The sequence below is a fragment of the Salvelinus fontinalis genome, chromosome 4 (assembly GCF_029448725.1).
Source record: "Salvelinus fontinalis isolate EN_2023a chromosome 4, ASM2944872v1, whole genome shotgun sequence".
Lineage (NCBI taxonomy): Eukaryota > Metazoa > Chordata > Actinopteri > Salmoniformes > Salmonidae > Salvelinus > Salvelinus fontinalis.
This window is the reverse complement of record NC_074668.1, coordinates 24078066-24093473: the sequence shown is the minus strand read 5'-3', so window position 1 is coordinate 24093473 and position 15408 is coordinate 24078066. Positions and strand designations below refer to the sequence as shown.

Below are 15408 nucleotides of genomic sequence, written 5' to 3'. Positions count from 1 at the left end.
CTAAATGTAGATGATCATAATTCATGTTGTCTAGGTACAGATCATTCTCTATCTGATTTGACATGCAGGAACAGTTTGTTTTTGTGTGTGTGAATGATAGTCGCAAAACAAATTAGACTGGATGTTGGGGGATGGATCAGGGACACACAGATTAGGCCCATCCAAAATCTGTTGACGAGCTTCAAATGCCAGAGAGTGTGCATTCCAAAAACACTACTCTCTTAGAAAAAAGGGTTCCAAAAGGGTTATTCGGCTGTCACTATAGGAGAACCCTTTTGGTTCCAGGTAGAACTATTTTGGGTTCCATAATGAACCCTCTGTGTAAAGGGTTCTACATGGCACTCAAATAATGCTTGACATGACAACAATCTCACAGTTGCATAACGTTCACATTTATTTTGGTTTCAAATCCTAACACATTCTAAACATGCATTCAACACGTATGGATCACATTCATCACAGGTAGTAACAAGAGCAGAGGAGAAAGGTTTTTCAAATGATTTTTAAAAAACTAAAAAAACATGGCAGATAGAAATGTCATGTATTTCATCTGCATATCTAGTGGTATCTTCACATTCAATGGAAAAACATTAAGATGTTGTTCGCAGAGATACATTATGATTTTCTAAGGCTCCTCTAGTTGCCTTAGACATTCCCCATTGTGGGCTCGCTGATGAGGAGCCTCAGTGAATGAATTGTTATAACACTGAATAAGCTTCTTAAAACACTTTTATAACACAAAACTCATTCACCAGTTATTATTGAGAGGAGTGAGGAAAAGCATGTAAACAACAGTAAATGGCAGTTTGGCCAAAGTTACATTCTAACTGATAATCACTCACAAGCAGCATTATAAATATCAAACATGATACTGATCATTTCACAAGTAGATTGTTTGGTACATCAAAACAACTATATCAATATAGTGAAGGAACACAATACATTGATTTGAATACAATACTTATTAATATGACACTACAAAGTAAACTGATTCATGTTGAGATTCCTGTCGAAATTCTTTGGTATGGTAATCATGATCATGGTAATCATGGTAGTCAAGGTGGTAAATAAGATCAGTTTTTATTGATCAGTGAGGTATGATGTTGTTAATTAATGATGTTGAAAATATATGATGATCACAGAAAAAAAGTGGTTAGAGTAAATGTAAAGTGTCAAGGTGGTCAAACTAACTCCCACCCACTTAGGCCTAGAAGACAGTTTGTCCTGAGGTAGCACGGAATAGCATATGAGGCAACATTTACATGCACAATAAGTAACAGTGAGAGGTAACTGGATAAAATAAGAGACACAAAATAACAGAACATTGGTGCAATAACCCCATTTCCATTCAAATGTTTTATGTGAGTAAAGTCATAACGTATAAAAACAGATCCTGACAGCTGTGATGGAAACAGGACGTTTCGCTACAATGTTATAAATGCCGACAGATGATTTGTTAGTTCGACATGGTGGGATCTTTTCATGTCAGTAAAATTCATTATGCAAGAAATGGTGGTGGAAACAAAACTTTTGTGACAAAACTATCCGTAGAGCTAAAAATGCGATAGAAACACTTTGAAATGTAGATTTTTATTTGGTAAATGAAAATTGAAGCAAAGAAGTACATTTTCTGTGCACTACCGCAAGTCTGTTTGGTGGAAACACCACTGGTGGGAAATGCGCATATTTTCTTTATGCGGATTTTAGAATATCTGCAAGAAAATCTGTCACCAATTGGATGGAAACCTAGCTATTGAAAACAATGAATATGATTTTTTTTAAAGCATTACCTGTGTGAAAGTAAGATACATGATGACACAAAAAGAGGTAGTTTCAGTATAGAAATTGCAAATGACATATCCATTATCGGTGAAAACACATTCTAGAAAATAATAGAATACTAATGAGAATGTAATACATGTATTTCAAAACATGAAAGTGGCGAACAGTCGTGGAGGTGGCTGTAAGGTAGGTAACAATGTGACGTTAGATTTTAAAAGCGACTGCTAGGAATGATCTGCCACTAAGGGTCTATATTTACGTATGATGGCCATCGTGACACTGTATGGGGACAGCAGCACTGGGCTAGGGTCTCACACACATGTCCCCTAAGAAGTTCTGATCCCTGAGTTTAGGCGTGCCATGTGTACTAAGCCCCCCAGACCAGTGGCTGGCTGCTCCCCACCATGACTGGAACATTTAAATGTTCTCGGGTTTTGTTTACTGATGGTAAACTCAAAGAAAAGTAGAAAGCCACAATGTGTGACTCCCTTCTAATATCTGAGGTGAAACCTTATCAATTCTGTTCCAAAGGATACTGGGGAATACAATAAAGGCTTTGCATATGGAAAGATCATGCATAAATATGCATATACAGTGCATTCAGAAAGTATTCAGACACCTTGACCAGTTTCGCATTTTGTTATATTACGGCCTTATTCTAAAACGGATTAAATAAAAAAAATCTCATCATTCTACACACAATACCCCATAATAACAAAGCAAAAAAAATGTACATAAGAATTCAGACCCTTTGCTATGAGACCTGAAATTGAGCTCAGATGCATCCTGTTTCCATTGGTCATCCTTGAGCTGTTTCTACAACTTGATTGGTGTCCACCTGTAGTAAATTCAATTGATTTGGAAAGGTACACACCTGTCTATATAAGGTCCCACAGCTGACAGTGCATGTCAGAGCAAAATCCAAACCATGAGGTCGAAGGAATTGTCCGTAGAGCTCCAAGACAGGATTGTGTTGAGGCACAGATCTGGGGAAGGGTACCAAAACATTTCTGCAGCATTGAAGGTCCTCAGGAAAACAGTGGCCTCTATCATTATTAAATGGAACAAGTTTGGAACCACCAAAACTCTTCCTAGAGCTGTCCGCAAACTGAGCAGTCGGGGGATAAATGTCTTGGTCATGAAGGTGCCCAAGAACCCGATGGTCACTCTGACAGAGCTCCAGAGTTCCTCTATGGAAATGGGAGAAACTTCCAGAAGGACACCCATCTCTGCAGCACTCCACCAATCAGGCCTTTATGGTAGAGTAGCCAGACGGAAGTCACTCCTCAGTAAAAGGCACATGACAGCCCACTTGGAGTTTGCCAAAAGGTACCTAAAGGACTCTAAGACCATTAGAAACAAGATTTTCTGGTCTGATGAAACCAAGATTGAACTCTTTGGCCTGAATGCCAAGCCTCACGTCTGGAGAAAACCGGGCACCATCCCTACGGGGAAGCATGGTAGTGGCAGCATCATGCTGTGGGGATGTTTTTCAGCGGCAGTGACTGGGAGATTAGTCAGGATCAAGGGAAAGATGAACGGATCAAAGTACAGAGAGATCCTTGATGAAAACCTGCTAAAGAGTGGTCAGGACCTCAAACTGGGGCGAAGGTTCACCTTCCAACAGGACAACAAACCTAAAGACACAGCCAAGACAACGCAGGAGTGGCTTCAGGACAAGTCTCTGAATGTCCGGACTTGAACCCGATCTGACATCTCAAATACAGACTCGAGGCTGTAATCACTGCAGAAGGTGCTTCAACAAAGTACTGAGTAAAGGACTGAGTAAAGGGTCCGAATAATTACTTAAATGTGATATCTGTTTTTTCTTTTTAATAAATTTGCTTTGTCATTATTGGGTATTGTGTGTAGATTGATGAGTAAAAAAAACAATCGAATCCATTTTAGAATAAGGCTGTAAAGTAACAACATTTTGAAAAAGTCAAGATGTCTGAATACTTTCCGAATGCACTGTATATTTACCGGTTTCACAGGTGCCTGCCATTGGTTAATTCACTCTCTGCATATATCATTCTATTAATCAAATCAGTGTTTTTGGTAATAGTAAAAGTTATCAATTCGTAAACACTTTAGAATTGTAATATCAATACCATAAACATTATTTCCTTTGGAACTGCGACGTCAAGGTGATAGAATCACATCCAACATCCATCAGAAAGAATTTAAAATAAAACAAATGATAGGGGTCTTTTTCACTCCAAAAAACTAAATACATGAAATGTATCACAACAAAACATGGAAAGGTGGCTAATTGAAACTACTGAAACAAAGAACACTGCATTGGTGAAAGTATTCAAAGCGTGTTTCAGGACATTAGATGGTACAGTGTAGTACAGTGTTAAGGCTAAGAAGATATAGACAGACTAGTCTAGACCCAGTGATGGAGGCAGCAATCGTAAGCCCACCTGTTGATTGAGGTTAGCTTGGTTATACTAAGCGTGGAAAAGGGACCTCTCTGACCTTACTGATTTTAAGTCCTGTCTACGACCATCTTCAGACAAATAAGCTAAACACTGAACTGGGAGCAACAGTTAAAGTCTTAAAACATGCCCTTAAACAACAGCCACTTTCATAAAACAGAAAAAACAGAAAAATAAAACACTTTCTAGAAGGACCTACAATGTCCAGAATTCTACAATTAAGAATCCTACAAGTACATCAGCATAGTGATCACTGAGTAACTCATGAATGCAATACATAACACTCACTTTACCCTGTTTAAATACCGGTCCACAAGGACCTGAGAGAGAGGAGAATACGGGGTGGGCACTTTGCCATTGTAATGGTCAAAGAATGTCTCCTGCCTCACCACAGCATGCATAAAAGAGAGTCATTGCAAGGACTGCATTGCTCCAAAGTTTTAAACAATGGTTGTTATGAAACGGCTAACGGCTGGTTGAAATGATCATCTCATACTTCATAAATAAAGAACCTATTTCTTTATATAGCTTTTTTAAACAATGTGTGCAAGCCAGAAGTAACCTCTAGTCTGTCAACCCAGACCAGATGAATAGACCCTAATGTCTCCTCCATCTCTCCTCTGTTGCAGCCAAAATGTAGTCACCTTAGCATTCTAAACCCAACACTGTCTACAAATGTAGTAGTACAAATGAACAAGCCAGTATTTCCTTGTAGCCTAACTGATCGGACCACCAACCCAGTGAGCATGTGCAGAGGCTCAGGTTTGGGCAAGGAAGTACCAGTGGAGGGCTGAAAGCCAAGATGGGTTGTATGTCTGGAGGAATAGATGTGTGCAACAGGGACTAGGAGAGAAGAGAGTGGAACCCTTGTTTGTGGTGTCTCAGCCTAGGGGTTAGGATAAGAACAAGCTACACGGTCTGTCTGAGGGTCTCCCCTCTGGCTCTTACACAGATTGATTCATTTCTTATCCTGGTCCTTCATTGATAAGAAATCATTACACTGAGCTATCGACTAATCACCAATCTATGGGTGCTGCTTAAAAAACTTTGCATATCACTTTGGTCAAAACAAAATCTCATTCAAGCTAATAACAAACTTCCCCTACCCCTGCAACTAAATTTGCTCTGCAGTCTATGATTGTAGAAAATACCCGTATGCTTGTTTTCTATGAAGATCCCACAATCCAACAAAATTTCATCTCACTGAAAGACAAGGAATGTTACATTGACCAGGCCATCCCTGCAGGATGTCTGTTTGTGGATTGTATGAAAGAGTGTACAAAAATACTACAAGAAGTGAGAAAATACACCAGTACTAGTGGGGAATTCAGGACATTCATTTGTTGTTTGCGGGGTTGAATGCTTTTCTATCTTTGGTTCAATTGAATATGCAGCAATGCCTTTGGTCAATGTCATGATAAAGGCCGACTTATCATCTATGATTCAGGAGTTTATAGCATTTACAGGGATTTGATTTAGACTGGGCAACCTCTTCATTTCAAAACAGCGAGAAAAAGGTACCTGAAAATAGCAACATCATCTTCCTGAGGTAGTCTCAAAACACTTGTCAACTCATTTATACCCGTCCCCATTCCGAATAAAATAAATCTTAAAAATCTAGTTCTAACAATGGCAACACCGACACGTTGAGCAATCGGATACATATTTGTAAACTCCAAAGACCAATGCATCTATGTGCATTTAGTTTGTACAGAAGCATGTGCACAGCGTAAATCAGCATACATTCAGCTCTGTCGTGTAATAAATATATAGAGAACAAAAATTGCTTGTCACATTCACAGGAAGGGGGACCAGTCCCTTGCCCCACCCCCCAGGCAAGATTCTTGTCAAGGAGCGGTCCTGGGGCCGGGGTGCGGGGCTCAGTTCCCGGGGGAGGTACCAATAGTAGTCGTACAGGGAGAACTTCCTGTCCTGTTGCTGATGAAGCTGGATTTGCAGGAGTGCAAAACTGCTTTAAACAAGAGGGGGAGCTGTTTCAGAGGAACGTTCACCAGCTTCCCTGGAAAGAAACACGTTTTTTACAGGGTGTGAGTACAGAACAATTATCCTATCGCCTACCTTGCTATGGACCTTTATATTAGCATGTCGTAAAATACAAGGCCCTCCATGCCAATCCCCATGCCCCAACTTACCTGCCATGAAACGGATCTCTGGCAGACACATCATGATCTCAGGGAAGCGTTTGGGCTGGTGAGGGTACTTGTACTCAGTGTAGTCCTGACACACGTACCAGTAGCGCTTGTTCAGTTGCTCCAACTGGGAGACGTTAGTCAGACCGCGGATATCTGTACAGACAAGAACACATTGAGGACAGCTTTATGTACAGTATGTGTGAGGTTTTCTTCCTTTATATTTCATCAAGCAGCAGAGCAGCAGAGCACTTTTTGAAGTCCTGTTGGAACAGTGCTGTGTCTGGCTGGCAGTGCATGTGTGTGTGTTACCTTGGTTCAAGAAGTTGATGGCTTTCATGCAGGCGTACTCCTCGTTGCTGACCTTCAACTGGTGGAACTTGCGGAACAGATAGATCAGCCTCTCCATCAACTCCATGCTATCCTCACTGAACCTTGGGGGGGGACGCATACAAAAACATGGTGAGATTGTGAAATGTGACACACACACAAACAAAACATACACAAAAAACACAAAATCAACAAGACTTCCAGCTCTCATACACACTCGCACACGCTGCAGAAGTGGATGACTTCAAGGAAGAAAAAGTCAAAAGAGAGTAGAATCATGATAATGTGAGAGTTGATTCATAATAAGAAGATGAGGGGAAATTAAAGGGGGAGAAGTGGATTATGTCTGATCCCCTACAAGTGATTAGGGACATTCATCTCACTAACTAAACATTTCCTTTAGCTTTAAGCAGGGGTGCAACTTTGGTTCTAGAAGCGGGGGGACATAATGTTGTTGTTTTTTCTCCAGTCAGATAAACACTCCAAACAGCCTACCTGACCGCTCAGAGACGTCCGCATGGTCCTAAAGCCAACTGTTGCCTCGTTTTGTATCACATTCCAATGATAAAACAGGGGGGGACAAAAATGCAATTTCAGAATGTGGGGGGGGGGGGGCATGTCCCCCCATCCCCAGTGAAAATTGTGGCCATAGCTTTAAGGAGCAGATACTAAAACATGTCAAAATGAAAAACTGATCTCATCAATCTCCATGCCTGTCTCTACACTACAGCTCCCCTTAGATCTGTGTCTCTTTAACTAATATCTTTAGCACATGTGCCTACACAGCGTTTAGCACTTCCATAGTTAGTCAGACACCTTCTCCTTGAATGGGAAAACTGCAGAAAAAGGGGCTATTGCAACACAACCCAGCCGTAAATTCAATAGAAAATTAGGAGCAAGTGTGCCATAAGGTCAGATAACTCTGGTCTGATTTACACACGACTAAGCCCACAGTATTATGGCCAATCTAGGATGGACCTGTATTTCATAATGGCCCAGACTGTGCTAGCCACAGTCCTGAGGAGTTGTCTGCTTCACGGGCCAGTTCATTTGGCACACGTCCAATGCCAATATACCCATGTGTAATGGTAGAGACATCATAGCCTTTAAAGATAGTGAACTGACAGTGTGGAATGATGGTCACTATAGGAGTTTGTTGTTGCAGAAGGAAACACAACTCAACTTTTGACATGATCCCCTCTCTTCAGAGCCCTGTTCAACTACCACACCTCCAAAAATACTGCAATAAAATAAGCCTAGGTGAGCGAACAATATTGCATTGTAACCTCTGATGCATGAACACCAACACCAAATAAGAGTAGGGGCTCTCAGATAAATGGTCTCTTTCCATACATTGATAGCAAAATAAACCTATGAACGCATGGCCGGCGGGTATGGTCACCCCCAGTATTATTGTTTAATACTGACAGTGATCCTACTGCCTGGCAGTACTTGCCCCTGCAGCTCCTCATCAGAGGGAGTGTACTTGGCGGTGACGTCGGCCAGGTCTCCAAAGATCTGTGCACTGTAGATGGTGAGGCAGGACAGCAGGATCAGCTCCTGCCAGGTGGAGCTGAGTAAACAGGTGTAGTCCTCGATAGACAGCTCACAGAAGAACGGCAGCTTCTTGATCCACGAGATCTGACGAAACAGCAGCTCGTCGGCCAGACGACACAGCAGCGCAAACAACTCCACCTGAGTCACTTTGTACCTGACACACATAACAGGGAGACAGAGAGACGCGGATGTGAATATCAACAGGATTCATAACAGCATGCTGTTCATATTATTGTATTGGGCCAGGAGCTTTGGCTGACCTGGTCACATGGTCAGAAAATTCATATTGTAAAATGGAACACACATTTCCAGAACACATTTCCGAATAGATGTCTGCTGAAATTGTTATGTGAAATACATGCCACACTTCCATTGCTCAGCAGAAATGTCAGGTTAAGCAGGCCTACTCACCCGTCCTCTATCAGCATGGGGGTGGCCAGTGGAGTCAGGTCCTCTGCAGCCACAAGCTGCATCACCAGGGGGTGTGACTGGGGGTAGAGGCTGCGGGGCTGGGGGGCCAGCAGGCCTGACTGGGCAGCGTAGCTAAAGAGGTGAGGTAGCAGCTGGTAGGGGGTGTTCATGGGGGCGTTGATGTACTGGTCTCTGACAGCAGCCGTGTAGCCACCACCCATCTCTAAAGAACGACTGGACAGAGAAAACACAATGGTCAGATACTCATTCAAATAAATGCTGTACTTACACTAAATGCCATGAATTATGTTTTGGTATCTCATAAGTGTGCCTCTGTTGTTGAGATTTTATGAGTAACTGTTTCTATGCACATCTAACATAATCAGAGTACATGGTTGATTTAGATAAATTGATGGTTACACAGAGAGATGTAAATACCAGTATGTTTGGCCTTGCTGCTTGCAGATAGACACTATGCATGTCTCCAAGAACAGCAGATAATGGGCTGATATCTACAGATATCGCTGCTAAATCTCAATAGATTGCATTCAGGCATTCTTTCGGTAGCAAACTTGGCAAAAACGAGGCAAAAACGAGGCAATGAGGTGTTACAATGTCAGGGGCAGTTAATTATCTCATACATGGACTAACTGCTGACAATGTTTACAATGCTCCCTCATGTAGACGAGTTGCTAACTCACTTGGATGATAGAGTGGAAGCAGGTGATGGCTGGTTGCCCTCGGAGGCGCCGTTGCTAGGAGAACTGTGGTCACTACTGTCACCGTTGTTGCTCCAGGTGTGCTCCGGCAGACTGGCTTCCTCCTTGAACTCCTGTCCCGACATGATCCGCTCAATCTCTTCATCTGTGATCTGAGAGAGAGAGAATGAGAGTGAGAGAGAGGCAGAACAGAGAGAGCGAGAGAAGGAGAGAGAAAGAGCAGAGAGAGAGGGGTTGATTGAGAGTGAGAGTAAGAGACATCTGAATTGATTAACATAACACTGTTATCCAGGGTATAATTATCCTAGGAAAACGTTTTCCACAGAGGCACAAAGAAACACAGACACACACACACACACACACACACATACACACACACACACCACAAACACACACATGTTTGTTTGACTATTCTTGTGGGGGCCAAACAATTGATTGATTTGATTCCCATTCAATATCCTATTTTCCCTAACCCCTAACCCCTAACCCTTAACCTAACCCTAACCTTAACCCTAACCCCAAACCCTAACCCTAATTGTAACCCTGAAATAGCATTTTCCCTTGTGGGGAGTGGCAAAATGTCCCCACTTCGAATGTTCCTCCGAATATTCCTTGATTTACTATCCTTGTGAGGACTTCTCGTAGCATAGTAAAACCAAAAACACACACACAAGGATAAAGTACCAACAATAGAGGACCATGGCTGTCCTTACCACTTCATAAACACTATACAGAGAACATAATCTACAAAGCCATTTGCAGAGCATTAGCATATCAAGACTTAGAGCCTCTTCACACTTACTACACATTCTTTAAAAATACCATTGGCTACTCCTATTACTCAAATGTAAACTTGTGTACTTGCTACGTCTCAACCGCTACCTCTGGAGGTAGCTCACAACACTCGCCCAACAGTTGCCCTCCTTAAAGCAGGGCGGTGTAAACAGAATTGTCTCGTTGAGCCAACACTCCTACAGCATAAATGGTAATAGTAGAGCAATGTTTTTGAAACAGCTGAAATGTATAGACATTTTCCTAATGTTTCAAACTTGTTTCATTGAGTTTTTACCTGAAATTGCAGTAACAGTCTGCTACATTCTGAAATTGTCGCAGTAGCTTCCGTCTGCACTGAGCCACATAACTATAGAAGCCCATCCCCACCACCAAAAACATGTCAAATGTAGATCATACAAATAGGATCTGTTTTGTGTTTTTCATTTGTAACATTGTGTGGTGATTTCAGAGGTGGAACCACAGGTCCCAGAGTAGGGGGAACATGTTTTCCCGGGGCCCAGAGTTTTTCCTGATCTGGTAGTAGGCTAACCTAACCAACTCCAGACCCTAGTTGTAGCGTATTAAAAAGGTATGTCATCACTATTGTGTGGATTGATTAATTCCAGTCAATAATTTTGAATTATAAAGGCCTAAGTAGCCTTGCCACCCGAAGTCTGAAAATAAACAATTTTGATCACATTCACATTTTCTCAGAACACAAATAAATGGGCTTATTTTAGGCTATAAATACATAGCTTAAGCTATAAAAACAGGATACAAAATTAAACCTGGTTTGTTGTAATGTTGTAAGATAGGCCTACTGTACTTTTATATTCGTATGAGAGGGTTAATTGTTCATTTCTGATAGGCTAACGTGACTTGATGAAGACGAAGCAACTCTGTGCTTATGTCTTGAAGCTAAAATGTAATGAGTGTAGCCTAGCAACGAGAAAATGAACCCTTTAATTGTCTGCACATTGTTGCCTTATTCAAGACTGTCATATGGTTTGGTTGCATTATTCAATAGTGTAACATGTTAAAGAAGAAAAGTATATGTCACTGTTGAATAGTTTGTGCTTACTGGATAGTGGCTACTGTGACTCTTACGGTGAATTTGAGCTGCGGAACAAAAATGTTGCGTTACCAGAAATGTAACGAACTGTTAGGCAAGGATGAAATGTGAATTGAAATGTAGTATTTTCTTTTAAAACCCCGCTCTTCATACTTTCCTTCATATCTCCTTCAAGGCATTTCCCCTGATATGAGATTTGATGATCAATCCACACCAATACGCATTCTTTCACACACTCACTACTTTACATGCATGCATTTCAAAGCAATATCATTTAGTCTTAAAGGCAATTACTCTATCTATCTTGGCTATACCTAAATTACTATTGAAAAGCATGGCTAATTCTCCATCTAATATTAATGGCATAGATGGAACATTGTAAATAATGACTGGTGCTGCAAGCAATAAGGGATGCTGATTTGCCCAATTACCACGTTCAAAGCCAGCTAATGAAATTATAAGTGAATATGAACATTAAAAAAATCACTGTCAACAATGGGTTCTAAGATAATTCAACTGAAATGGAACGGATTCAAATTCTGAAAAATTCTGAAATATCAAAGGCACTGTTAGAATCTAATAGTTAGCTGTAGTAGAGTGCACAGTGAATATTTACCTGGACAGGCCCAATACTTTTGTTTCTCCCTCCTGGCATCCCATCTTCCCTGATTGCTGGAAAACACAAAGAACAGCCATAAGCACCACAACAAGATATATGGGGAAGAGGTGCAGGGCATACACAACACAAAGTACAATTAAAATAGTATGTTTGGGTTTCATAACACAAAGTCCAATTCCTAGGGGGGTGTGATGGCATGTTTGTACTATGGCTCTACCTGGTGGTGGCTGCTATGATTGTGCCACAGGACAAAATCAAGAAATTGTACAGTGAAACGAGAACATTCACTTACCCAGTCAATCCAGCAGAGGGCACTAGCTACATAACTACAGAGCTGGGGGTCTGATTGAGAGCTGAAAGTTCTTGGAGCTCTTCTAATTGAATCTGTGGTTCTAGAACAATCTATGGTTCTAGTACAGTAAATTCTAATGTGTGGCTCTCATCTGCTCTTTGGTCTCCCCTTACCTTTACGGTTCATTCCCATCTGTAGACACTTGAGCAGACGGCAGTATTGGCAGCGGTTGCGTTGCTTGCGCGACATTTCGCAGTTTTTGTCTCGGCTGCATCGGTACACACGCTTGTTGCAGATGCTGCGCTTGAAGAAGCCCTTGCAGCCCTCACAGGAGATGATGCCATAGTGCAGTCCTGTGGCGCGGTCTCCACAGATAAGGCAAACACGTGGGTCAGCTGCATCATCTGACAAGAGACAGAATGACTGGTTAGAGCAGAAGACAGAACAGATATCTGACACATTCACTACATGACCAAAAGTATGTGGACATCTGCTCGTCGAACATCTCATTCCAAAATCATGGGCATTAATATGGAGTTGGTCCCCCCTTTGCTGCTATAACAGCCTCCACTCTTCTAGGAAGGCTTTCCACTTGATGTTGGAACATTGCTGCAGGAACTTGCTTCCATTCAGCCACAAGAGCATTAGTGAGGTCGGGCGTCTGCTAAATGACTAGAATGTAAACGTAAGATGTGTAATACAGCTCTTACCATCATACTGTAACTTAGGGTCGCCAACCCTAAGTGTAACCAGTTGAATGTGAGGACGGTTGAGCACAGAGAGTGCACATCTTGAATGTTTTATTTAGTATGTCTGAGAAGAGAAAGGACCAGGCTAAAGTGACACATGCTGGCCTGCCTGGTGATTAGTTTACAGGCTCCCCTTTCTCTGAGATGGACACAGTGACAGCATCACGTAAACTCTTCAGAGTGTCTATAGTCTAACACCACTCAGTGAAACCTGACCAGATTAATTCCAATTTCAATAAATATAAATTACATTGAAATGCAAGCCCACATAAGGTCTACATATCATTGAACATGCTTGAATTTGAGAATGGAATTTATTTGTGTTTAAATATATCAGACCAACTATTTATTGATTCTCCAACTGGTAGTTTCATATCACAGCTGTCTTAGAAGACAAACACAGTGCATACCATTAACAGAGCCTTCATGTTTCAGCCTTCAACTTGTTTCCTCCAAGGATACATGGAGCAGATTCTTTTGCTGAGCGTTTCAAAATGGGAAATGTTGTAAAGATAGGGCCAAGTGAGGGCAGTAATTTGGAACACATGTTGGGGGATATTTGGGGGCTTGGGTAGAGGCTAGAGGGAGGGGCTGCCTTCGAGGAAGTAGTGGAACAGGATGTCCCAAATGAAGCACATTCAAAAATAATAGGTTAAATTACACAGTGTTAGCAACTTAACAACATGTGGTGGCCATGAGAGACCCAGATGTGAAAACAGAATAAAGACAATATACCTACAATACATGACCAAAAGTATGTGGACACCTGCTCGTCAAACATCTCATTCCAAAACCATGGGCACGAATATGGAGTTGGTCCCCCCTTTGCTGCTATAACAACCTCCACTCTTCTAGGAAGGCTTTCCACTAGATGTTGGAACATTGCTGCAGGGACTTGCTTCCATTCAGCCACATGAGCATTAGTGAGGTCAGACACTGATGTTGGGCGATTAGGCCTGGCTTGCAGTCGGCGTTCCAATTCATCCCAAAGGTGTTCGATGGGGTTGAGGTCAGGGCTCTGTGCTGGCCAACCAAGTTCTTCCACACCGATCTCGACAAACCATTTCTGTATGGACCTCGCTTTGTGCACGGAGGTGTTGTCATGCTGAAACAAGAAAGGGCCTTCGCCAAACAGCCGACAGTAATTTTCAGTGAAAACACGTTTGTGGTGTCAGTCTTCCGTTTACACACATATCTAATAAGCACAGGTAGTTAACACTGTTTTCCGTAAACAAGCACTGAAACATGGAAATATGGCTGTGTGGGAACTCTAACCATATAAAGGTGTGTAGTAATTTAACGTTTTGTTTTTAGAAAAAGATTTCTCACTGATTTGAAAGATATGTTCCTTATGTTTCCAAAACCGTATCACAAGCGATGCGTGTTAACGTTTAGAGCATTGGGGCTCTTAACTAAACTCCCCCGGCCAGAAGATACTATTGTCAATAGGCGCTGAAGTTAGTTAGCGTCTATGAATGGGCTAGTGCTACCCTATCCACTATCCACCAACACACAACACACCCCCGCACCATCCCCCCTCATAAAAGCTCTGAACAGATGGGTTGATACCATGGTTACAGTGAATAGCCCAGCGGAGCAAAGGCTGCCTCCAGTTGGAATGTGTCCATGTTCTGATCTGTAGCATGGCTGGCTGAGCTCACAAGATAACACACAACAACTCCACCCTCACTGGCTTAGCTTCCTAACTATGATATCAGTTCCCAAGACAGCCCATCCCAATTTCTGTTGGTCAATTATCAAATACATGGGGGTTTATCGGCAGACTCAACAGCCTTGGTTTCTCAAATGACTGCCTCGCCTGGTTCACCAACTACTTCTCAGATAGAGTTAAGTGTGTCAAACCTGGCAGTCTCTATGGGGGTGCCACAGGGTTCAATTCTCGGGCCGATTCTATTCTCTGTATATGTCAATGACGTCGCTCTTGCTGCTGGTGATTCTTTGATCCACCTCTACGCAGATGACACCATTCTGTATACTTCTGGCCCTTCTTTGGACACTGTGTTCACAAACCTCCAGACAAGCTTCAATGCCATACAACACTCCTTCCGTGGCTTCCAACTGCTCTTAAATGCTAGTAAAACTAAATGCATGCTTTTCAACCGATCGCTGCCCGCACCCGCCCGCCCGACTAGCATCACTACTCTGGACTAGAGGTCGACCGATCATGATTTTTCAACGCCGATACCTATACCGATTATTGGAGGACCAAAAAAAGCCGATACCGATTAATCGGCCGTTTAAAAAAAAATGTATTTGTAATTATGACAATTACAACAATACTGAATTAACATTTATTTTAACTTAATATAATACATCAATAAACATCAATTTAGCCTCAAATAAATAATGAAACATGTTCAATTTGGTTTAAATAATGCAAAAACAAAGTGTTGGAGAAGAAAGTAAAAGTGCAATATGTGCCATGTAAGAAAGCTAACGTTTAAGTTCCTTGCTCAGAACATGAGAACATATGAAAGCTGGTGGTTCCTTT

General features: G+C 41.8%; 1 protein-coding gene across 1 annotated transcript in view; it reads right to left on the bottom strand.

The window, feature by feature from the left end:
• Nucleotides 1-370: 370 nt before the first annotated feature.
• LOC129853422 (nuclear receptor subfamily 6 group A member 1-A-like) overlaps nucleotides 371-15408 on the bottom strand; it is a 129636-nt gene continuing 114598 nt past the window's right edge. Inside the window, exons 4-11 of the mRNA XM_055919446.1 lie at nucleotides 12321-12551; nucleotides 11853-11908; nucleotides 9373-9542; nucleotides 8672-8905; nucleotides 8160-8414; nucleotides 6686-6807; nucleotides 6377-6529; nucleotides 371-6243 (exon numbers count right to left, since the gene is read on the bottom strand). Coding sequence (XP_055775421.1) covers nucleotides 6104-6243; nucleotides 6377-6529; nucleotides 6686-6807; nucleotides 8160-8414; nucleotides 8672-8905; nucleotides 9373-9542; nucleotides 11853-11908; nucleotides 12321-12551 — 1361 coding nt within the window. The 3' untranslated portion in view covers nucleotides 371-6103. The remainder of the gene's footprint in view (nucleotides 6244-6376; nucleotides 6530-6685; nucleotides 6808-8159; nucleotides 8415-8671; nucleotides 8906-9372; nucleotides 9543-11852; nucleotides 11909-12320; nucleotides 12552-15408) is intronic.